General features: G+C 42.9%; 2 protein-coding genes and 1 non-coding gene across 7 annotated transcripts; 2 read left to right on the top strand and 1 right to left on the bottom strand.

The window, feature by feature from the left end:
• Nucleotides 1-160: 160 nt before the first annotated feature.
• On the top strand, nt 161-8,370 carry polg (polymerase (DNA directed), gamma). Of its 5 annotated transcripts, none has more exons than XM_085779593.1 (23): nt 161-267; nt 742-1,339; nt 1,491-1,686; nt 1,784-1,951; nt 2,055-2,201; nt 2,341-2,420; nt 2,536-2,718; nt 2,840-2,982; nt 3,081-3,204; nt 3,316-3,540; nt 3,628-3,745; nt 3,951-4,028; nt 4,236-4,352; nt 4,449-4,609; nt 4,719-4,772; nt 4,879-4,996; nt 5,092-5,227; nt 5,330-5,576; nt 5,663-5,785; nt 5,889-6,057; nt 6,190-6,398; nt 6,725-6,885; nt 7,583-8,370. In XM_085779593.1, exons 2-23 carry the CDS (start codon nt 768-770, stop codon nt 7,639-7,641), a joined length of 3,588 nt encoding a protein of 1,195 aa, XP_085635719.1. In that variant the 5' UTR covers nt 161-267; nt 742-767; the 3' UTR covers nt 7,642-8,370. The 5 variants fall into 5 exon arrangements, with proteins under 5 accessions (XP_085635719.1, XP_085635718.1, XP_085635717.1 ...); XM_085779592.1 differs by having other exon boundaries at nt 4,233-4,352; XM_085779591.1 differs by having other exon boundaries at nt 2,840-2,994.
• On the bottom strand, nt 7,276-16,849 carry fanci (FA complementation group I). The gene is made up of 37 exons (XM_085779588.1): nt 16,684-16,849; nt 16,502-16,574; nt 16,041-16,171; nt 15,470-15,623; nt 15,277-15,334; nt 15,103-15,144; nt 14,838-14,961; nt 14,638-14,723; nt 14,412-14,544; nt 14,234-14,311; nt 13,987-14,123; nt 13,636-13,816; nt 13,465-13,552; nt 13,239-13,369; nt 13,088-13,158; nt 12,835-12,949; nt 12,584-12,706; nt 12,388-12,456; nt 12,191-12,292; nt 11,903-12,100; nt 11,537-11,658; nt 11,279-11,440; nt 10,922-11,101; nt 10,673-10,839; nt 10,494-10,570; nt 10,174-10,290; nt 10,042-10,093; nt 9,826-9,953; nt 9,443-9,508; nt 9,232-9,328; nt 8,931-9,115; nt 8,791-8,847; nt 8,646-8,705; nt 8,455-8,529; nt 8,263-8,358; nt 8,010-8,111; nt 7,276-7,804 (listed from the first exon to the last, which is right to left on the bottom strand). The coding sequence occupies exons 1-37, from the start codon at nt 16,774-16,776 to the stop codon at nt 7,727-7,729; spliced, it is 4,008 nt and encodes a 1,335-aa protein (XP_085635714.1). The 5' UTR covers nt 16,777-16,849; the 3' UTR covers nt 7,276-7,726.
• A 676-nt stretch (nt 16,850-17,525) lies between these two features.
• Nucleotides 17,526-17,598, top strand: trnar-acg (transfer RNA arginine (anticodon ACG)). The gene has a single exon. It is a non-coding gene; the product is annotated as a tRNA-Arg (tRNA).
• Nucleotides 17,599-22,568: the final 4,970 nt, after the last annotated feature.

Here is a 22,568-nt window from a genome sequence, read left to right as displayed (position 1 = left end):
TTTTCAATGTGTGGGTTATTATTGCGTTTCTGTTTAGTATATACCGGTAGTTTGCCCGCCGCGGCATCACAGAAACTTGTAGTTGCAACCTTACACCGGTGCGGTCATCCGGGCCGCTTGGGGGCGCTACCCGCTCCTTACTACATCAACATTACCACTGGGCTGTAGAGGTTGACATGCTCAAGTAGCAGCCTCCTTATCAACGGAGCGATATCTAAAACATTTGCATTGATTGCTTGAAACGTTATATTTGATAGCACAGACCAGGTGAGGTGCCTTTTAAGTTGTTTTTGGCGACCGTCGAGCAAGCGGACAGCTAAACAGCTAATGTTTGCGCTAATGTTTTTGTTTTGTTGCATACAAGTTAGCAGCAGCAGCAGCCCCCATGTGCATGCGTGGTGCATGTAAACATCAAGGTAAACAGACATTAACAAGGTGGTGGTGCGTTCATTAGGGCAGTGAATGTAGAAAAGTGTGTCTCCAAGAGTTTATTTTAAAGGTGGTTAAGTTAATGTTTGATCCAGCACTTTCTCAGTCATACTCATTTCTGTTGTCACTAGTTGGGTAACAACTTTTTGTGTAATAACATCTGTATTGTACATTAGTGGAGTCAAGCGAAGGCATTCATTTAACTAAACAGCTAAACCTGTATTTACAAAAGAAAGAATATTATATTTCATTTGATGAGACCAGGATATTTAAAATATACTATGTTACTGATGTTATATCAATGTTTTCCAGCTCCACTGTGAAGTTCCCATGAGGTGATGCTGCATGTATTGCACTGTCCTCGGCAGAGGTCTCTCATCGCTCTAAAATGGATGTGTCTCCGCACGATGTACTCCACCAAGCCTCAGTCCCTTCAGGGCGAGGACTCCACAGAAACTCGCATGAATCCCCTCAACATTCAGATGCTCTCAAAAAACCTCCATAAGCAGATATTTCGAGAGCAGCAACCAGAATACAAAGAGGAACACGTGGAGCGAAGCGTTAGGCATTTGCAGAGACACCAGCTATGGGGGAAGGAAACATCACTGCTGCCTGATGTTGAGCTGAAGCTTCCCCAGATGTTTGGCGGAAATATTGATGAGCACTTTCGTGTCTTGGCTGAGAACCAAAGTCTTCCCTACCTTGATGCTGCAAACAAGCTGCATCTGGCCGAGCTCCCTCCCATGCCTCAGGAATGGAGCTATGAGGTCGGGTGGACACGCTATGGGTCCAATGGGGAGAAGGAGAAGGTGGATTTCCCAGATGAGTCTGCGCTGGTGTTTGATGTGGAGGTGTGCATAACGGAGGGACAGTGTCCCACGCTGGCTGTCGCTGTGTCTCCCACTACCTGGTGAGGAAGAAGTATTATACCAGTTATGTTAAATGATTTAGTGAGAGGATTGATTGGCTTAATTGTGGTATTGTGTTAAGGATGGTGTCGTTTTGTTTAAACGGGCTGAAGTTCAGTCTTTAATACAGTGTTTGTATCTCTCACTTATCAGGTATTCCTGGTGCAGTAAGCGTCTGATTGAAGAGCGCTATTCCTGGTCAAAGCAGCTGACGCTTGCTGACCTTATCCCACTCGAAACACCAATAAACTCTGCCTACCCTCCTAAGGGCCAATGGAAGAACAGACTCATAGTGGGCCATAATGTCAGTTTTGACCGATCATACATCAAAGAGCAATACTTACTGAAAGTGGGTGTTTTTCATCCTTTCAACACATCTTTCCATCACTTCCATCGTTTTCTTTTTTGTTGGATTTTTGAAATAAAATATGTTTTCTCTCCTAAAGGGTTCAAAGTCACGCTTCATGGACACCATGAGTCTTCACATGGCCATCTCGGGTCTGACTGGGTTCCAGCGCACACTGTGGATGGCCAGTAAGCTGGGCAAGAGGAGGGGTCTTCAGGAGGTCAAGGAACACATTAAGAAAGCCGGTCAGAAAAGGGACAGCCCTAAGGTTTGTCTTTGTTTCCCCCCCTCACTACAGTTTTTCCACAAAATGCATTAGGATTGGTAGTGTTGCAGTTTCAGGAAAGCTAATTTTGGGTCTTGGTGTACAGATCGGCTCCTGGGACTGGGTGAACATCAGCAGCATTAATAACCTTGCCGATGTCCATGCGCTGTATGTGGGAGGGCCGCCCCTGAAGAAAGAGGCCAGAGAGACCTTTGTGAAGGGCAGCATGATGGATGTCAGGAACAACTTCCAGGTCAGAGGTTCATGACAAACTGTGTCAGACTGTCAGTAATCATAAGCCTGATGTATGTATATTAAAGGCCCCGTAAATGACTCGCATTCATCATGAAGTATAGGTTGGAAAATAATTTAGCCTTTGCTGACCTCTACAGGAGTTAATGCAGTACTGCGCCATGGACGTAAAGGCTACACATGAAGTTTTCACAGAGCAGTTGCCTCTCTTTATGGAGAGGTCAGTAGCTCACAACCCACAGGTTTCCCATTGTTTGACAAAGCAGTAATCATTATTCACACACTTAATGATGAATTTGTTTGCAATGCTTCTCATATTGACTGTCTTTTATCAGGTGTCCCCATCCAGTGACACTTGCTGGGATGCTGGAGATGGGTGTGAGCTACCTTCCCGTCAATCAAAACTGGGATCGGTACCTGGAAGATTCTCAGGATGTTTATGAAGAGCTCCAGAGGGAGATGAAGAAGTCTTTGATGACTCTAGCAGACGATGCCTGTCAGCTGCTGCAGGATGAGAGGTGAAAAGAGCACCTATTAAACATCATGTTTCTGAGTGTGGTTTGGTCATAAATGTCTAACAAGTCATAAAGGATGGTATATTTTTTGCATAAGCTGTAATATTTGATACTTTTATTTCAGATACAAAGAAGACCCGTGGCTTTGGGACCTGGAGTGGGATGTGCAGGAATTCAAGCAGAAGAAAGTAGCAGCCAGTAAGAAAAAACAACTGAAAAAAGCAGCTGAAACACAAGTCGCTACTCCTCTTCCGGACTGGGACGAAGGTAAAGTCTCAGGTACACGACCACATTGACAACTATGCCAAAAGGTGTGGAAAAATAACAGATGAGTTGAGGTAATAAAGTTGATTTACTATGATTAGATCAAAGCCCACCATCTGAGGAGGAGATGGAAGGCCCCTGCCGGAGCAGGTTGGCTGTGGAGAAGCTAAAGGAAACAGTTACTCGACTTCCTAAACGAAGGCAACATCTACCAGGACATCCGGCGTAAGACTACACAGAGTCATCCATTGTTGATTACAGTATCTTCCTATTTCAATTTTATTTTCAATCAAGACCGGTTAAGTTGACCCTTTTCCCCCTTTTCTGTGTTGTCAGGTGGTACCGTAAGCTGTGTGAGAAGATGTCTGAGGAGGAAAGCTGGTTACCTGGAGCCAGTCTGATAAGCCTACAGATGAGACTGACACCGAAGCTGATGGGTCTGACCTGGGATGGTTTCCCCCTGCATTACACAGAGAAACATGGCTGGGGCTACCTGGTACCCGGGTGCAGGGATAACCTACAGTCTGAAGAGGAAAATGCGGGGCCGGTGTGCCCACATAGGTAGTTGATGCACTGACATGAAATAACCAGGATAGTCTCATAACTATAGCTTTAATGTGAATGACTTGGCCTTCTTGTGTCCCACAGAGCTATTGAGAGAGTTTACAGAGAGTATTGTGAACAGAACAGCAAAGACAGTCCTGAGTATCTAGACTCCAGCCCTTCAGATGACCTCATGTTGATGGACAACGCAGTGTGGGCAAAGGTGCATATGCTCATTAACTGTTACAGACTATGAAAACTTGCAGCATGACCTTACATGGGGCAAATCCATCAATTTTTGCTTCTTCCATTGTTTAAGTTTATGGCTACATGAGAAAAAACCTCAGAACCTCAGAAATTTGCTTTGCCTGGACCTCAGACTCAGGAATGATCATGACAAGAGTGGTGTGTCTTAACCTCATCCCTAGGTGGAGGAGTTAAGTCGCCTGGAAAGTTTGACTGAGGAAAATGAAGTGATGAAAAGTGGACATAGGATGAAAAGCACGGTGGGTGATTTGGACTTTGTTATATGCAGATGCTTTATGCCTTTGTGTCTGTATCATAAACACTTCAAATAGCCCTGTATTTCTTTACAGCAACTCCTTACTGTATATATCCTTATTGATATAGTCTCTAACCTGCCGTTTGTTAATTCAACATGCTTACTGTGATTCAATGTATGATATACTGTACTTTGTATTTTGTTGCAGCAGCAGTCCCGAGATCCAAATAATGTCCCAGAGAAGAGCCAGTGCCATTACCACCAGGGAAATGGACCCTACAACGATGTAGATATCCCAGGGTGCTGGTTTTTCAAATTGCCTCACAAGGTAAGGTTTCAGCTGTTAGATCGCATAACTAGGCTTGACACAATGTCACTCGATGGGCTACTTTCATCATATCCCTAAATGTTGTTTGTGTTACAGGATGGTAATGACAACAATGTAGGCAGTCCTTTCTCCAAAGACTTTCTGAGCAAGATGGAGGACGGTACTCTGAGGGCAGGAAGGGACGGCACCAATGCTACACGAGCACTGGAGATCAACAAGATGATGTCCTTCTGGAGGAACGCTCATAAACGTATAAGGTACCACTCGTCAGTTTGTGCGCAGAGTTATTCATCTTTTTGGGGGATGGGTCATCTTTATTAAATATAAAGATGGCAAATAGATGAATTAATCGTGTGCCCTCTGTAGCTCTCAGATGGTGCTGCGGCTGCGAAAGGGAGAGCTTCCGCGTAGTGTCATCAGGTTCGTCTGGTATATCCATTAGTATCCTGTTTTTTTTTTTAATCCCCTCTGTAGTGGGGGAAAGCTGTTTTTGTACATCATATAACAACCTTCTTGCCTCCCAAAGGCACAAAGATTTTGACGAGGAGGGCCAGTACGGTGCTATATTACCTCAGGTCGTCACCGCTGGAACGGTAACTCGTAGGGCTGTGGAGCCAACATGGCTGACGGCCAGTAATGCACGGGTAGGAAGCAGAGTTGACACACACAAAAAAACTGCACATCACATTACAGTCTCCACAGGAGTTTTGTTTGTATGGACTGTGTTTTGTGTCCACAGCGGGACCGGGTGGGCAGTGAGCTGAAGGCCATGGTGCAGGTACCACCTGGGTACCACCTGGTCGGAGCAGATGTCGACTCGCAGGAGTTGTGGATTGCTGCTGTGCTTGGAGAGGCTCACTTTGCTGGCATGCATGGTGAGATTTGTCCCTTTCAAATCCTATTATGTTCTTATAAAACTGTATTATTAAAGGTGTGGAAAGCTATATATTGCTCTCATCTGTCTTCTAACATCTCAGGCTCCACAGCATTTGGCTGGATGACGCTTCAGGGAAAGAAGAGTCAGGGCACCGACCTGCACAGCCGCACTGCTGACACTGTGGGTATCAGCAGAGAACACGCAAAGGTGTTCAACTACGGACGGATCTATGGTGCGGGACAGCCGTTTGCAGAGAGGCTGCTGATGCAGTTCAACCACCGTCTCAGTCAGACAGAGGCTGCCAGTAAAGCCAGGCAGATGTATGCCATAACAAAGGGCATCCGCAGGTACACAGAACAGCTTGAACAGTTTAGGTTTGTGTAAATCTGACAAAGTTGAGCTGAAGTAATGCATGTTTTTGTTTTTTTATCAGATATGATCTGTCAGAGGACGGTGAGTGGCTGGTCGACGAACTGGGCATAGAGGTAGAGAGGGAGGAAGATGGAAGTATCTCCCTGCAGGAGTTGCGGAGGATCTCTAAACTGGCCTCAAAAAGGTCAGGGCACAAACAAAACATTACATAAATTCAACAACTTGTCAGAAACTTCAAAATATTTGCCTACATCCTCCCAATTCTCTCTGTTCCTCATACCTCTCAGCTCCCGGCGGAAGAGGTGGGATATTGTCGGTAAACGTCTGTGGGCCGGAGGTACTGAATCAGACATGTTCAATAAGCTGGAGAGTATCGCTCATTCAGCCGAGCCAGCCACTCCAGTCTTAGGCTGCAGGATCAGCAGAGCACTGGAGCCCAAGGCAGTTCAGGATGAGGTGAGAGACCAACTGTAAACATTAAACTAATCAACGTGATTTTATTCAGACTTGTGTTGTCACCTTGTGTGCAAATTATCATCACATAATAATCCCAAACCCTCTAGATGATCATGACCATGTCTCTGTCAGTTTATCACCAGCAGAGTGAACTGGGTGGTCCAGAGCTCAGCAGTGGACTACCTACACCTGATGCTGGTGGCCATGAAATGGCTCCTTGAGGAGAACCAGATTGATGGCCGCTTCTGCATCAGCATCCACGACGAAGTGCGGTATCTGGTCCGCAGCGAAGACCGTTACCGAGCAGCGCTGGCACTTCAGATCACAAACCTGCTCACCAGGTCTGCTCAGATCTTAAACGTTATTCTTCCTTCTCAAAATATCCACTGTAGAATGAGTAATAGGGGGCGGTTCGTGGCGCAGTGGTTAAGGCGGCCGCCCCATTTAGAGGCTACAGTCCTCAACGCAGGCGTCCCCGGTTAGAATCCTGTGTCGGGCAGACCTTTCCTGCATATCATTCCCCCTCTCTCTGCCTCCCCCTTTCCTGTCTATCTCACTGTGCTATCAAATAAAGGCAAAAACGCCAAAAAATATACTTTAAAAAAAAAGAACGAGTAATAGACTTGGTGTCAAGTTTCTCACCCATTCAGTGCTTTTGTCTTGACAGGAGTGCATTCGCCCATGCGTTAGGCATGCAGGACCTTCCCCAGTCAGTAGCTTTCTTCAGTGCAGTGGACATTGACCAGTGTCTGAGGAAGGAGGTCAACATGGACTGCATGACCCCCTCTAACCCCACAGGCCTGGAGCGGAGATACGGCCTACCGCCTGGTGAGTTCTGCACAACATCAGACTTTATCTTCTTTTTTTTCTCTTGTATGAGGCATTTTGTGCTGAACAAATATTCCAAGGGAGGACGTGAGAACGTGAAGGGAGGACAAATAAAAGATCTTCAAAGTCCTGTTGATATTAAGAATTTTTAAAAAAAAAGTTATCAAGCATGTCTTAGTCCAAAATCAAAATCACATTGCATAAAGCCAAACAGTCATATTACATTGTGAACAATCTCTCAGTTTATATGTACTGCATCATACACCACATGGGACATTATGCCCAATGTAGTTACTAATTTGAGGGGATTCTTTTCAAACGTGTGCAGCGAACCATCAACATTTTTACCCCTGATAGAATACAAGTCAACAAAAAGACTCTAAAAGAGAGTAAGAAAGAAAATAATATTTATTTTAAAACAAAACAGCACTTTTACAACTCTAGCCTGAAAATCTCTTTAGGATGCATTTACTGTATGTGTATGGGAGTCTTCTGTTACTCTAGCCAGAGATAGACAAGCTAAAACTATCTCAAGCATGATGTAGTTACAGCATTCACCCTGACAATATAAAGGCTGGAAGTCAAATCTTCCAATAATGAAGTGAAATATATACAAATTACATATTTCTTTTGAATAAAGTTAAAGAAGGGAAGAACACAACCAAACTGTTAAACAATGTGTGCAAACTTTCTACAGGTGAAGCCCTGGACATCTATGAAATCATCAACATCACTAAAGGCTCCCTGAACAAATGAGGAGGACAGCTGTTAATGGACACCTAGCTGCTGTGACCCAGATTGCTGAGGAATTTGAAGATGTGTTTGTCAAACGCAGGAGCTCCTAAGCATCAGCAGCTCGCTTCTTCCGCTTTTTCTGTTTGGGTTCTTGCGTTTCCTCCGCGTCCTGTGGCTCTGTGGCCTGGAAGGAATAGAGGAAGAAACAGACACTCAGAAATCTCACTCAGAAGAAGCCCGGTGCCACTGTGGAGTGTTATATGAGACATTTTGCAGAACATCTCATGTGGGGAAAAACATTTCAGTGATCGTCCGTGTCAGCTTCATTGACTGATGTAATGAAACAGCAGAGTTGAGCTGTGGCACTGCCGGTAACTTGCCTCCACCACCTCCTCCTCCTCGTCCTGCTCCTGCAGCGCTGCGTCCAGAGTAGCAGCATTGATGCGGAAATCTCTTGAAGTGCTCAGCTTCATGTACTGCATCAGATTTACCTGGAGGAGATGTAGAGTAGTGAAACACTGTTCAATGACCTGATTGTTCAGGGAGAAAACTGTACTTTGCTCTTTTTTTTTTTTGAAAGTCTCCTCATGTATTATGAGAATACGACTGTGTCATAGATCTCGGTGAATTCAGCACACGTACCTTTGACTTCTTTGAGAGTGTGATGAGGTATTTCTCATACTGTTCAATGCAGAAGATCAAGTCAGGGATGGTCTTTGTCTCTCGTAGAAGTTTTGCCTAGCAAGTGAATGTTTTTATTTTATATTAAGTGCCAGTGACACAATAAATCACAACCATTTCAGTTAACAATGATAGGAGATTGTGAGTCCTTACAGAAGCAGCAGCGTTCACTTCAACCCTTTTCTTTTTCTTCTTGTCATCTGCACCTCCACCACTGAATTCTCCACACTGAGAGAAAACAAAGTTGTTAAAGATCGAGTTAAAAAAGAAAAAGTCACATTGACCCAAACAAAAAAAAAACAAAAACTAATCAGATCATCATGGGTGTCTGTACAAAGCTGTACCTGTGCGTATGTGATATAAGAGTAGCACTGTGTGGTCAGGTGTGATCCAGACAGTTTGACCTAAACAGATGGCATAGGAAGCGTTAGATCGGGATGATGTCAGACACTTTTAGATTGAAACCATGAAACAATACCTCAGACTCACCAGCTTCTCAAAGCGTGTTGGCAGCGTGCTGTGTTGGGTCGCACACACCTGGATATACTGAAACAAAACATGGAGATAATATGAATGTTGGTTCAACTGCATGAATCCTCACAGACACCAAAAAGTGGACAAATACGCACATATTTGACCAGAGTGGTGAGGATGGTGTATGTGCGACGCAGTACTCTGAGCAGAGTAATGGTGCCGTTGCCAGAAGGCAGGGCCGTCTGGACCAGCTCATTCAAAGCTGTTAAAAGAGTCCCGAGCTGCAGCGCCACAGCTTTCTCTATTGGATCCTGCTCTCTTCCCGTCTGGGTGGCGTCGCCTACACAACATCACAGATCTTAGTACCGTCCACTGACAGAGACAAATGCTCTCCTCATCCCCTCTCAAACTCACGCCATTAATCCAAAGTGAGCGCCACAGTAAAAGGCTTCTTACCCGAGCCAGATTTATCAGAGGCCGTGTGGCTTTTCCTTCTGGCAATCAGCCAGTCCACTTCATCAAGCACTCTGTCAACCTGAGACAGGACCAGCAGCTGGGGAAACAGATTTAAATGATGATAAAGGCCGTGAGCATGCTACACGATACGACGCTGGGATATCTGTGTCACAACAAATCAAAAGCCTCGAGTTAGAAAACAAACACTCACTGCTGTGGTGGTTGCAGTCTTCGTGTTGACGATGGCAAAATGAGACTGTGCCTCCACCTCCACATCCTGATCATAGAGAAAGTAACACAAAAATCACTTCAGTCACAAAGTAACTCATCAGTTTATTGTCATCACAGTTGAAAAGTAGGATTCACTTTGAGGAAATTCTCAAATATTGCACTTTTTGTGTGTTAGAATAAATATTTTAACAGTTAGTAACCAGCAACCATTATCCTCTATTGCTGTGAAAAAAAAGGCTGGATATGGACTATGAATGGTGAATTTCTCAACCTAGGTACCAGGATGATCCTGCTTTTAGCTGTGCATCGTAAACATTAATACTTTGCTGGTTTGTGCTGATGCCGTTCTGTAAGTGTGTGTACCTGATCGATATCCCCCAACTGGCTGTGGATGTCTTGGCAGAGCTCCAGCAACAGACTTACAGGACTCTTATGGAGAACATGTAGGTTGAAGAGAAGTGAGAGCAGCACCTTGGAAAAAGCAGGATCCTCTAAAAGAAGGAGAAATAAATCCCTTCTTTAAAAAAACCCTCACTGTGCCTGAAATTGATACCAACTTCAAGGAAACTGTTAACTCACCAAAACTGGTCTCCTTGCAGATTTTCACAGTCCATGTGATCATCTGAACAAACTGTAGATTTAGACGTGTGTTAAGGGAACAGGTACGACTGAAGTTTTCCTGTGAAGTGCATTTATGATGATTACACCAACCTGTTTGGAGGACGCCTTCAGCTGGCGAGAGAGCACACTCAAGATGCTGACCAGCAGCTGAGCCTCTTTGCTGTTAAATTCCTCCTCTCCTCCACTTAACTGAGTGAACAGCGCCCTCTGTTGGCAGAAAAACATTATTGGATTTTTAGTGGTTATGCCCAGAGTGCAATTTGAATTATCCACCATTTATGACATTTAAAAACACAGCAGTGTGAAAGAATGTCAATACAGAAAAATACAAAGCTAACAAATATTGCGATCTTAACCTAAAAATGCTTTAAAAAGCAACTGCATTCATAAAAGCCACAGCACAAATGCACCTGAAATTGCCGGATGTAAAAGAAATTCATCTCTGTAGCATCGCCATCATCTGGCTCTGGATCATCCTCTGCAATATCTGCAAGAAACACAAAAACAAAACGTGATGAACTTCTGCACAGTATTGGTACAAGATCTAAAACTCCCTACTTTTACGGTCTGAAGTTTGTGTGTATCGAACCCATGTTAGAGAGGAGCTGGGCCATCTTGTCTGGATAGCGCTGCTGGCAGGTTGTGAAGATCCTGAGCAGACCTTCCAGACACAACAGAGACAGGCTGGAGCCCTTCTCCTTCTTCCCTGCCTCCTCCACCACGCTGGGGATGTTAGTGTAGCGCCACATCATCACGCTGGAAGGACAGTTACACAAATCATGGACCACTCATTGGAGACAGTTCAACCTAATGCTGTTATTTAGGCCATTGGTCCAACCTCGTCATGTCACAGAGGAAGCGGAAAGTCCTGTCTGTGTTCTGTCCGTCTGGGCCGTCTGTGTGTCCAGTGTCCTCCAGCTGCTGGATCTTCTGTAAAGCTACACTTAAGGCATAGCGCACAAATTCTCCACTTGAGCGCAGCACAGAGAGAGCCTCTTCTTTGCTCTGAGTATTGTCTCTGCAGAAAAAAAAAAAAAATTCTTCCATTTTGGCAAAAATTCTACTTATTCTTTTAAGAAATATTTTTATGTTTTACATAGAACACGCTCCACCAGGTGTCCTGAGTCTATATTACAGTGTATTTCTATTTTTAGCTCTTCCATACAGTAATCTTACCGCATTAGAGAGCATTTACCTGAAGAGCACAGTGAGGACAGTTGATATGAAGCCCAGTGAGAGTAAACTGCGGGGGGTCTTATGTGAGGGACCTCGACCTTTTCCAGATTTCTCCCTCAGAACCTCAGACAGCTTGTGGTAGTGGTTAAACAGCTGCATGAACTCCTCAAAGCGGCTTTTACTGCAACACACACAGGCAACAGCAGGATTTTAAAATGCATTGTAATAACATTTATGCTTCATACTATCCATACTAGATACAGTGGTAGGTTGTTACCTGTAGTTGGCTTTGATAAAGTTGTACTCCATTAGAACCTCATACACTCCCATCACCAGCACTGCATAGATGTTGTTCTTCACCCCAACACTAGATCCCATGGAGAACTCTGCTGACTTGTCCTGATCAACACACACAGTTTACACAATAACAGAGCACAGATGTTTATTTTCCAGACTTTCCTGCCAGATTTAATTTTATAGACTAATCACTATGAAAGGGGCATTAGTGCTTCTCCTCTTACTGCTACACTAGTCACTACAACACATAATTAGCAAGACTAGTGAAATGTTATTAATGCTGATATGGAAAATAAAAATCCAGCTCCAACAGAGTTAAAGACAGATTTGTTTTTAACATGCATACCAGTTCAAAGTCCTCCATTTCACACTTGATCATGCGTCTTGTCATACTCTCTAGGATTGTCTGGAGTTCAGACTGGTATCCCTCCTCCTCTTCCTCCTCCTCCTCCTCATCGTCGCTGTCACTGATACCACGGTTGGCTGATCGCCGCATGTCCTGCAGCCACAGCAGGCAATGTACAGTGCAGCTCACCAGATGGGCCTGAGACGGAACAGACACTATTTATAGCGGACATCGTCGACACAGCAGGAGCAGAAAAGTCGCACCCGTGCTGCAGTGCAGGCGGAGTACCAGTGGCTCCTGGAGGAAGACTTGGTCTCCGTGAGCTGTGATGCACGGCTCCATCTTCACCGGGGGCAGGAGGTCTTGCTCAGGCTCATAGTACCGCTTCAGCTGAGGACACACAGACATCACTTACAGCTCCCACACGTGTAACACAACAAGAACACAGTAACACTTAAGAGTTTGCATTTATTTGAGCCACCTACCTGTGAGAAAAGGGTCTGTATGATGGAGCTCGCCAGCTGCGAGTTGCGACGGAGAACATCATAGAACCCCTGAAAAAGGCGACAAGTTTCCCTTTCACATAATTTGCTCCTTTGCTAATTAAGGCTATTAGTGATAGTAATGTGGCAAAATTAGAATAAGAAAACTAATACATTTAGTGTAAAAGCAATCTCTAACCTCATAAAGCATAAGGCGCACATCAGCCTGCTGACTCAGACAGCGACGCAGGCTGCTGAGGATCTCCAGACAAAACGCTTCATTGGCTGCAGAGTTGTAACGAGAATGAACGTCCACTTGAACCTATTCAGGGGTTTGGACAGACAGTTACCATTTGATAGATCATGTTTAAAATTGCACATATTTCCCCCCCAGCACCCTTATTGCACAGGCAGACAGGTAATGGCCATAAATACATATCATAACTGTACCTGGCTGGAGGAGACTGTTTGGCTACACTGGCTTGATGCTAAACTACCCAACACTTTGAAGTTCTTCAGCAGCAACAAGAAGCCAGACACCGCGGACTTCCTGCCATCCAGTTGGCTGGGAGAGGGGGGAGAAGAGTAGAAATTCTTATTTCAGATGTTAAACTGCATCTTTTTCTTATTGCCATCACACTTGTGTTCAAAGCATGATTGATTTATGATCTCCTCAACTGATGAGGACCACAGGAGAACACACCTGGAAAACATGGCCTTGCGGAGAACTAGAATCAAAGCGTCTTTCAGTGACATACTGACTTTGAGCAGGGGCTGCAACAAAGGAGAAAAATGATTCAGTGAGAAAACAGAAACTTCTGTGATGTATTTGTATTTGTGTGTGTTTTATGTACCTGTACAGCTTTTAGTAGACCCTGAACAGTGGATAAGGGCAAGTATGACAGGTGGTCAAATGTCTCTGTGACCTTTGAGGACGACTCCAGGAGCATCATGGGAGCAGAGACCACGATGTCAGAGAAAAGCTCTGATGATGATATAGAAATAAAAACATGTAGTTAACATCTAATCTCCTACTAGATTAGACACTGGTGTACATCTGATATCTGGAGGTTATATTACCCAAGTAATGATTGACAGGGGAAGCTGTCTTTGTGACCAGTCGATTCAAGACCTGTTCCAGGATCTCACCTCTGAGAGGCTCGTGCATCTGCCGCAGAACAACACAAACACTCAAATGGATATCAATCGTTTACATTGAGATGATTCCATAGAATAAAAACCAAACGTTACCTTAAACCCCTGGAGGAGCACCTGACCTCCCAGCTTACACGCCAGCTGAGTCGGGGTCCTGGCTACACCAGAAGACCCCTCTGTAGTCTTGCCAAATGGTCCTGGCTTGGGTCCAAATGTGTCCATTAGGAAGAAGCCCAACTGCACCAGGCCCTGGGTCACATGATCCCACCCAAACACACTGCACCAGTGGAAAGGTAGTACACGTATGAAAAAACATTGAAAACAAAATTGTTTATTTTATTATGAGACCTGTGCTTTTATTGAGGAAAAATCAGATTTTCTTATCGTGACTATTATTTTATCTCAGCACAAGCTCATGACTAGTTTAATGTAGCTTGTTGCTCTGACCTGTTCTTGACTGTGTCCAGTATCATCTGGGCCACACTGCAGTGTCCAGGCAGGAGGTCCTGGAGGAACTTTGACCCCTGCTGCAGCTGCTCATCCTTGAAGCTCTTGATGATTGCCGCCTTCAAAATGTCAAATACCTACCCAGACCAATGTAAGTAGAAAGAAAAATGACTTAACGGGGGAAAAAAAGGCAGTAAGAGTCCAATTAAGATAGGAAAAAATATTAGAAATTATTTCAATTCCTCACCTGCTCTTCATAGCGCTGAATACGGGCCACTGAGAGCAACAGAGCAACGCTGAAAGGACACATGTCGCCATATGACGTCTAGAGGAAGAGGTTTGAATTATAGCATATGCCACAGTACATATTTATTTAATCATTTTCCTCAATTAAAATGATTTTAGACAAATAAGGTATAGATAACCTTGAAGCCTTTGAGGAATTCTCTACCAAGTTCATGGTCGAGTCGTATAGCAAAGACTATGTGGAGGATGACAGTGCCCTCCACGTGCCTCAGCTGGTCCTGCGGGATGGACTGGACCTCGAGATCCAGGCTCCTAATGAACAAATAGAGAAACACAATAATAAATGGAAAGCAGGCATTAAGATTCAGAATACATTTGTCACTTGTTGCGTTACAAGTCACTCACTCTCCATGTTTCTGCTCTTCTTCCTGACGAACATCTTGCTCTTTAAAATATCCAATGATTCCATCCAGGACCTGTTTCTTACAACCCTATCAGACAGCACAGGGCAGACATTTACATATTGAAAACAAGATAGACAACATAATTCAGCTGCTGACACAAAATTAACATGTCGTTACATGCACACACACGCACACACACACCTTTGCAGTCAGAAGCAGCAGTTGGTAAACCAGCGGTGGGATCTCCTGCAGATCTAGTTTGGCAAACATCCGCAGTACTTTCTCTATGAGGAACTGCAGCTCCTCTGTTGACAGGGGCACATCCCTACAACGGGGCAGAAACAACAAATGGCATGGAGCACCCTGAGTGGTGGCAAAAGAAACAAATAATATCTTATGTAACACTATGATATCATGAAACATAATAAAAGACAAGGGAACTACAATGAACATTCAGTGGCATTACCTGAACATGGTCGTCAGGTGAATAACACACTGTGGGTCCCATCTGCATGGAGAAATGAGTAAATCAATAATGATGATTTCAACGTAACAATTACGAGATATAACTGACAAAACACTGTCAACATCTCCCTTACACATATACTGTACATGCAGTTTAAAATCTGTGTGCCCTCACCTGCTGGAGCAGAGGCTGTTGATCAGCTGCTTCTTGTATTCCTCACCACTGAGCTCTCCTAAAGTTCAGTTACAAGTAACCACAAGACAGCGGTTAATTGTCTTTTAAAATTTCAAATGTTGTAGACCACTTGCCAATATATATTTGTATATACTGAATAACAAGGTTACTGTCACTGGCAATTTGCACTTACCTTTGCCATAGGACAAGGCTTCACAGGCTGCAAGGGCAGTGAGCACAGTAGGAAACAGCTCCAGTGATTTCCCATTGCCCAATTTTCCCATCTTAATGGCATCAACAAAAAGTGACGCCAGTTGCGCAAGAGAGGGTCCAGATAATGTATGGGTCTGTGTATAACAAGTAAAAGGCAAACTGGAATTAGACAGATTAACTATTGCAGTTAAGTTTGTGGTTTACAGTATGAACACAAGGCAATGGACTGCTTAAAACTAATGAGGAGGACAAAGACTAAAAATCTAGCAAGTGCTGTTTTATTAATTTGGGCTGTGATGATTTCTACATTTGTAACAGCATTTTACATTATGCTAATGTATTGAATCAATCCATGTATATTGTATCCTTGTACCCAAACAGCTTTAGAAGCTTAAAACTGCATTTAGTATTTATGGGTTATTTGATTGCCCTCACAAAGCACAGCCCTGGCAGAGACAGGAACCTTATTTTCTTACCAATATTGTAAATTGATAGTCTAGAAAAGTATCTAATCAAGCTGTTTTTTGTTTTGTTTTTGTTTTGTTTTTTACCTCAAGCATTAGCAGTCCAATAATATCAGACACCACCTCAGTCTGAAGGTTGCCGGACTCACAGAGGGGGATGCAGTGTTCATAAACAAGAAGTCTGCGGTTTGATCCTTCAGTGGAGCTGAGAGGAGAACCTAAACATCAAAACACACTTTGTGGTGAGAGACTGATTTTTTGTTTTTATCCAGTCAGTGACAGGAGGCAGGGGAGGAAAGGATGACCGGCAGTAAATGACCCTGGCCCCTGGCTGGAATCGATCTCGTGCCTCTGGTGCGAGGTGGTTATGTAGGTTACGGAATGAAGCGTTATAAAACGTAATACAGTTTATATTAACTTCTCTTCTCTACTCCTGAAAAAGATGTAGCAATGCGTCAAACAGCTGTGTTGGTGTCGAACTTTTCACATATACTATACATATACTATTCACACATACTGACAGTGTAAACATTAAAATGCAGATGTACCTTCAAATATGCCTTTAATCGTGGCACCGACCATCTTCCCCTTCAGTGCGCTGTTGGTGATCACAGTGGTCAGCTAGGAAGCAGATAGTGAAGAGGTCAGTATTTCTGTCCGACGGGGTTTTCAGACAGTGTCAGTGTTTTAAAAGACATTTTTGATAAACATGGTCATTAGAAATAACTACCTGGTCATTTTTTAGAGTGGATAGGTACTTCTGAAGTTCGGCGGTACTGTCTCCTCCTGACAGTGAGAGGATCTTATCCATTTCTGACTTCATGGTGGACCTGCAAACGGACACTAGTAACTTAACGTAGGCTAACTGGTAAAAGCAGAAAGAAATCCTCCGTTTTGTTGTTATAACATTAGCTTGACCGGCGGAGTGCACGAGTGAGATATTTACCTTTGTTTTCTCGCTGTTTTATAATCGACCAATACAAGTTAATTTAGAAACGTAGTCCGTAAAAAGGTCTAGGCAAACATAATGACTCGTTGGTAAAGCTTTCATAACATTTCACAAATTTCCCGCCAGTAGACACTTCCTGTTTTGTTTCGCGGTTGCCACATTCGACTCAAAGTGTCCCACAATCACAGCATTTGATAATGTCTGTTTTGTGTTGCATTGTAATACATACAATAAAATTGAATAGACTGGATACATATAGTGATAAAACGTATGGTATTGTATAGCATGAAGTCATTTTGAAGTAGATTAAGTTTACGTAACAAACGGTTAAGTGCTTTTACCGAGCCATTCACAAGCCAAGGCTGGGTTGCCAGGTTATCTAATTTTTCCGCACGACTCTTTTAACAGTGTGCTCGTCTATCGTTTGTCTACATTCGCCAAAGACTTTCGCTCAGCGCTTAAAAATACCCGTGGATTAGTTTGCTTACACAACATATGGCTGTATCTTACTCAAACAATAACACGCACTGTAAATTAGGGTTAGGGTTAGAGTTAGGGTTAGGGTTAACGAAAGTTGTGTATCTAACCTTTAATAGGACACGTGACCTATGATATTGCAACTCGGGCCAGTGGCGCAATGGATAACGCGTCTGACTACGGATCAGAAGATTCTAGGTTCGACTCCTGGCTGGCTCGAAATATTTTTCTTTATCAGATTCTAGTGAAGTGGTCATATCGAGCGCATTGGTCGACGAGCTGCAATAAACGGCGCAAAACACGCCCCGGGATCGTCGTATCGATCCCCGCTTGTTCTCAACTCGCTGTGATAATATTATGACTACCATATACATGAATACATTCTATTGTCACACAAACACCCTCATGAGAATGAACAACATTGTTATTTCAAGCAATTAGTGCCCGAAATCTCATTTGTCTGTATTGTAGCTACATTCATAAAAATCTGTGTATTATATTGCTGCCAGTTATATTCAATCTTAATCACCTTAGATTTTATATTTTTCCAAAATCACAGAATCACTATGCAGAAGCATAAAAAGAAGTTAAGTCTGTAAGTCTGCTAACTTATTATTCATTCATTTACAATAAACTAAAATGAAATAGTAAAACTAAGTCGTAACTTGTACTGTAATTGACTGTACCGTGTTTGTTTTTAACATTAATTAAATTACTTAGCTCATGTCATCAACAGGCAGGTTGACGTTAGTTTGTCAGAGGTGTTAACGTTAAATTGACTTTACATAAATGTAATATAGCCTATCAGTAGCCAGGAAGTGTCAAAATCACTAAAATTGGAAAGCAAGCTGTAACAGGGATAGGACAGGTAACGTCGAGCTATGAAGACAAAATGACTTATTGCTTTTATGTAAGTAAATATTTAATAAAGGACTTTCTGGTCACAGCATGATTTTGTTATTTTTTCTTTCTTTCTTTTTTTTTTTTTTTACCACCGGCTGATTGCTGCTTTATGTAGCTCAATTACCAGCCTGCAAAAATTGGTGTCTGTAACAACACCAGTTTAGCTGCATGTCCATATGCTTTAGTAATACATTCAATTGCAAGTGTATCAGGGCATTTGTACAAATTGTGGCTATGTTTTGTAGTGAGTTATTCTAATACAGAAGTAGCCTACAGTAAACTACAGTATTTGCATAAGAGGAGTTAAAAACATCAATAAATATAAGCACTGACACAATTATCTCCACCTGACAATGGTTAAACATCAACTAATAACAATATTAATTCATTAACATTAAGGTCAGTTTGATGAATAGGTTACCTAATTAAATTGTATTTAGTAGGCTATTGCTATTGCTATTTCAACTAGAAAATTTCCTCTGGGGAAATTTTGAATGGGCCATGGGGCTACTGCCGGTTGTGCCATCTCTGTCAACATGGGAATCAAACCCACGATCTTAAGGTCAAGACAGAGCTGATCAGACAGACACGTGATCATCTTTCTATAAGCACTGATATGGAGGAGCTGTAACCACAATAGGTTAACTGTGTGTGTGTGTGTGTGTGTGTGTGTGTGTGTGTGTGTGTGCAGGGCCGGCTCTAGCCATTTTGGTGCCCTAGGCGAGATTACTCTCAGGCGCCCCCCCAACAATGATCATAATGATCATAACGAAAACATAACAGTGTATCTCTATGTCCCCTCTGACCCTGAGATACACAACTTGCACAACAATCAGTAAAATTGCACTGAGTAAATCCTAGGTGAAGACATGAAAAAATTAGTCTCTTCACAATCATGAGAACAAACTGTTGTGGTGCTTGAAATGGGTATACGAAAGTCTGGGCTTCACAAAAGCAGTGGAATATACTGTATGATATAAGGCGATAAGTGTGGAAAAAAAATTGTGAAATTGCTTTTTGAGCATAAATGTTAGGCCTAACTGTCATTCTCACTAAATGTCTCAAATGTGGGATAACATAAGCTAAATATTGACTTCATTGACTTCAACTTCATGAGATGTGTGTAGCCCTAAATGAGAAATTTTCTCCAAATATCAACTAAGTAGACAAAAAACACACAAAATTTACAATATTTAGCCTATATAATGTATCCTATATGTGTTGTCACTGTGGTAGCCTACTGTTTGAGAGGTAAAAAAAAAAAAACTAGTTTGAGAGCTCAGCAGGTCTGAATACAGAGCTGGAGCTGATCTGGAGCTGAGGCCCACTGGCCCTGCTGTCTGAGCAGGCTGAAGTCTCAACTCTCTCTTCTTTTTTCATAATCTTCCTCATCAAATTAGTCAGAACTTTAAACCTCATCATCCTCACTGCCTCTCTCTCTCTCTCTCTCTCTCTCTCTCTCTCTCTCTCTCTCTCTCTCTCTCTCTATCCCTCTGAACGACTCTGCTGTTTCGAAGCGCTTCACAGTTGTTGTTTTGATTGACAGGTCACAGTAGTTGAACCGCATTTCTACTGCGTAAATGACCGAAATATGAAAAAAAAAAAACATATTGAGACGGTCGCGCAAACGCCACACATCTAATTAAAAATGTGGCGTTTCTAACAAGAAAACGGCTTGAGAGCATTCCTGCTGCAGACAGGTATCTGCTGTGTGTGTGTGTGTGACTATACACAATTTAGGAACATGTTTGTCATTGTTTATGTATTTGTTTTGGGGGGTTTTTTCTACACAGAAAACACTAAGTGAGGGAACGCAGCCGACATAAATCATTAGTGTGAATGCTGGAAGCATTCACACTATTGTTATTCGGTTCGTGCCATTTTCTGCCTTTCTTCGTCATGTAACTAGTCCTTCATACTTTGTGCTATTTCAACAATTCAAATATCAAAATGTTCAGCCTTTTCGGGACAGGTGTGCTATGTCTTTTCTCTTTTCAACTATTCATACTTTTTGCAATATTCAACTATTTCTGATTTTTTTTCCCCCATAGAGAATGCATTGAAACAGTCTTGAAACTCTTCAAATCTTCTTACTTCTTTCAGCCTTTAAAGTGTCCACATACTTTCAGCTAGAGACTTCATTCAAATTCTGAGCTGTAGACAAACTTTTTAAGTATTCCTCTATGATTCAGCTTATTGATATCTTCAACAGTTTCTGATATTTGGCCGCTTTAAAATCATTAAGTTTTTTGACAAAATCCAGCTTTATAATGGGTGTGTGTTGCGTCTAACGAGCAGGGCTTAGAGTGAGTGACATCATCGCTAGAGTGAGAGGGATCGAAAAAACATTCAGGATTTTTTCTGGATAAATTGCCAGCACGGCCACAAATTAAACTCTAGACACATGATTTCCTCACTGGTTTGTAGCCACACTTGTCGTGTCTCATTTGATGTGTTCAAAACAGCAGACAGACTTACAGAATTGTCTCTATGAGCCTAATTGTGCAGCTAGACCCGCTCCAGTGGCTCATCCACTTCAATATAAAAGTAGGAGCTGATTTTATTAGAAAAACAGAAATGCCCCCCTTTTCTACCTTGCGACCCTGAGAAAAGTTTTTGCCCTACAAACATTTAATGCACATCAATGTGCTCAGGAAGGTCTCCTTGCCCCAGTAGTCATGGCCACATTCTGATAAGAGATACGGTTCTCTTTTTCTGGGCTGTTTTCGGAAGCTGCTCAGAGCACAAATCTCTCTGCTCTGCTCTGCTCTGTGTGCAGTGGCCAGCTGTTGGGGCCAGCTCGTTATCAAAGTCTATAAATAGAACAGTGCAGGTGCAGCCTGGCCGCTCGTTAAAATCGCCTGTTTGGTTTTTGGTCATTTTCTCCAAAACCACCGGCCCGATTTCAACCAAACCTTCTGCGTTGGACTCCCCTCGGACCCCCAGATGATAAATCAGAGTTTGGAGAAATTTGAAGAAATTTTAATTTTTGGTCAAAAAAAAAAACCTAAGCCGCACGGCCTGTCGTCTTTTTAAAATCGCCTGTTTGGTTTTTGGTCATTTTCTCCAAAACCACCAGCCCGAATTCAACCAAACCTTCTGCGTTGGACTCCCCTCGGACCCCCAGATGATATATCCGATCTTGGAGAAATTTGAAGAAATTTTAATTTTTCGTCAAAAAAAAAAAAACCGTAAGCCGCGCGCCTGTCGTCTTTTTAAAATCGCCTGTTTGGTTTTTGGTCATTTTCTCCAAAACCACCGGCCCGATTTCAACCAAACCTTCGGCGTTGTGGACTCCCCTCGGACCCCCAGATGATATATCCGAGTTTGGAGAAATTTGAAGAAATTTAAATTTTTGGTCAAAAAAAAAAAAAAAACGTAAGCCGCGCGCCCGTCGTCTTTTTAAAATGGCCTGTTTGGTTTTTGGTCATTTTCTCCAAAACCACCGGCCCGATTTCAACCAAACCTTCTGCGTTGTGGACTCCTCTCGGACCCCCAGATGATATATCCGAGTTTGGAGAAATTTGAAGAAATTTTAATTTTTGGTAAAAAAACCGTAAGCCGCACGCCTGTCGTCTTTTTAAAATCGCCTGTTTGGTTTTTGGTCATTTTCTCCAAAACCACCGGCCCGATTTCAACCAAACCTTCTGCGTTGGACTCCCCTCGGACCCCCAGATGATATATCCGAGTTTGGAGAAATTTGAAGAAATTTTAATTTTTGGTCAAAAAAAAAAAAACGTAAGCCGCGCGCCTGTCGTCTTTTTAAAATGGCCTGTTTGGTTTTTGGTCATTTTCTCCAAAACCACCGGCCCGATTTCAACCAAACCTTCTGCGTTGGACTCCCCTCGGACCCCCAGATGATATATCCGAGTTTGGAGAAATTTAAATTTTTGGTCAAAAAAAAAAAAACGTAAGCCGCGCGCCTGTCGTCTTTTTAAAATCGCCTGTTTGGTTTTTGGTCATTTTCTCCAGAACCACCGGCCCGATTTCAACCAAACCTTCTGCGTTGGACTCCCCTCGGACCCCCAGATGATATATCCGAGTTTGGAGAAATTTGAAGAAATTTAAATTTTTGGTCAAAAAAAAAAGAAACTGTAAGCTGCGCGCCTGTCGTCTTTTGAAAATGGCCTGTTTGGTTTTTGGTCATTTTCTCCAAAACCACCGGCCCGATTTCAACCAAACCTTCTGCGTTGGACTCCCCTCGGACCCCCAGATGATATATCCGAGTTTGGAGAAATTTGAAGAAATTTTAATTTTTGGTCAAAAAAAAAAAAAAAACGTAAGCC

Source organism: Trachurus japonicus, chromosome 6 (genome assembly GCF_045865225.1).
Source record: "Trachurus japonicus isolate A0001 chromosome 6, Traja_1.0".
Lineage (NCBI taxonomy): Eukaryota > Metazoa > Chordata > Actinopteri > Carangiformes > Carangidae > Trachurus > Trachurus japonicus.
This window is presented reverse-complemented; position numbering and strand designations above follow the sequence as displayed.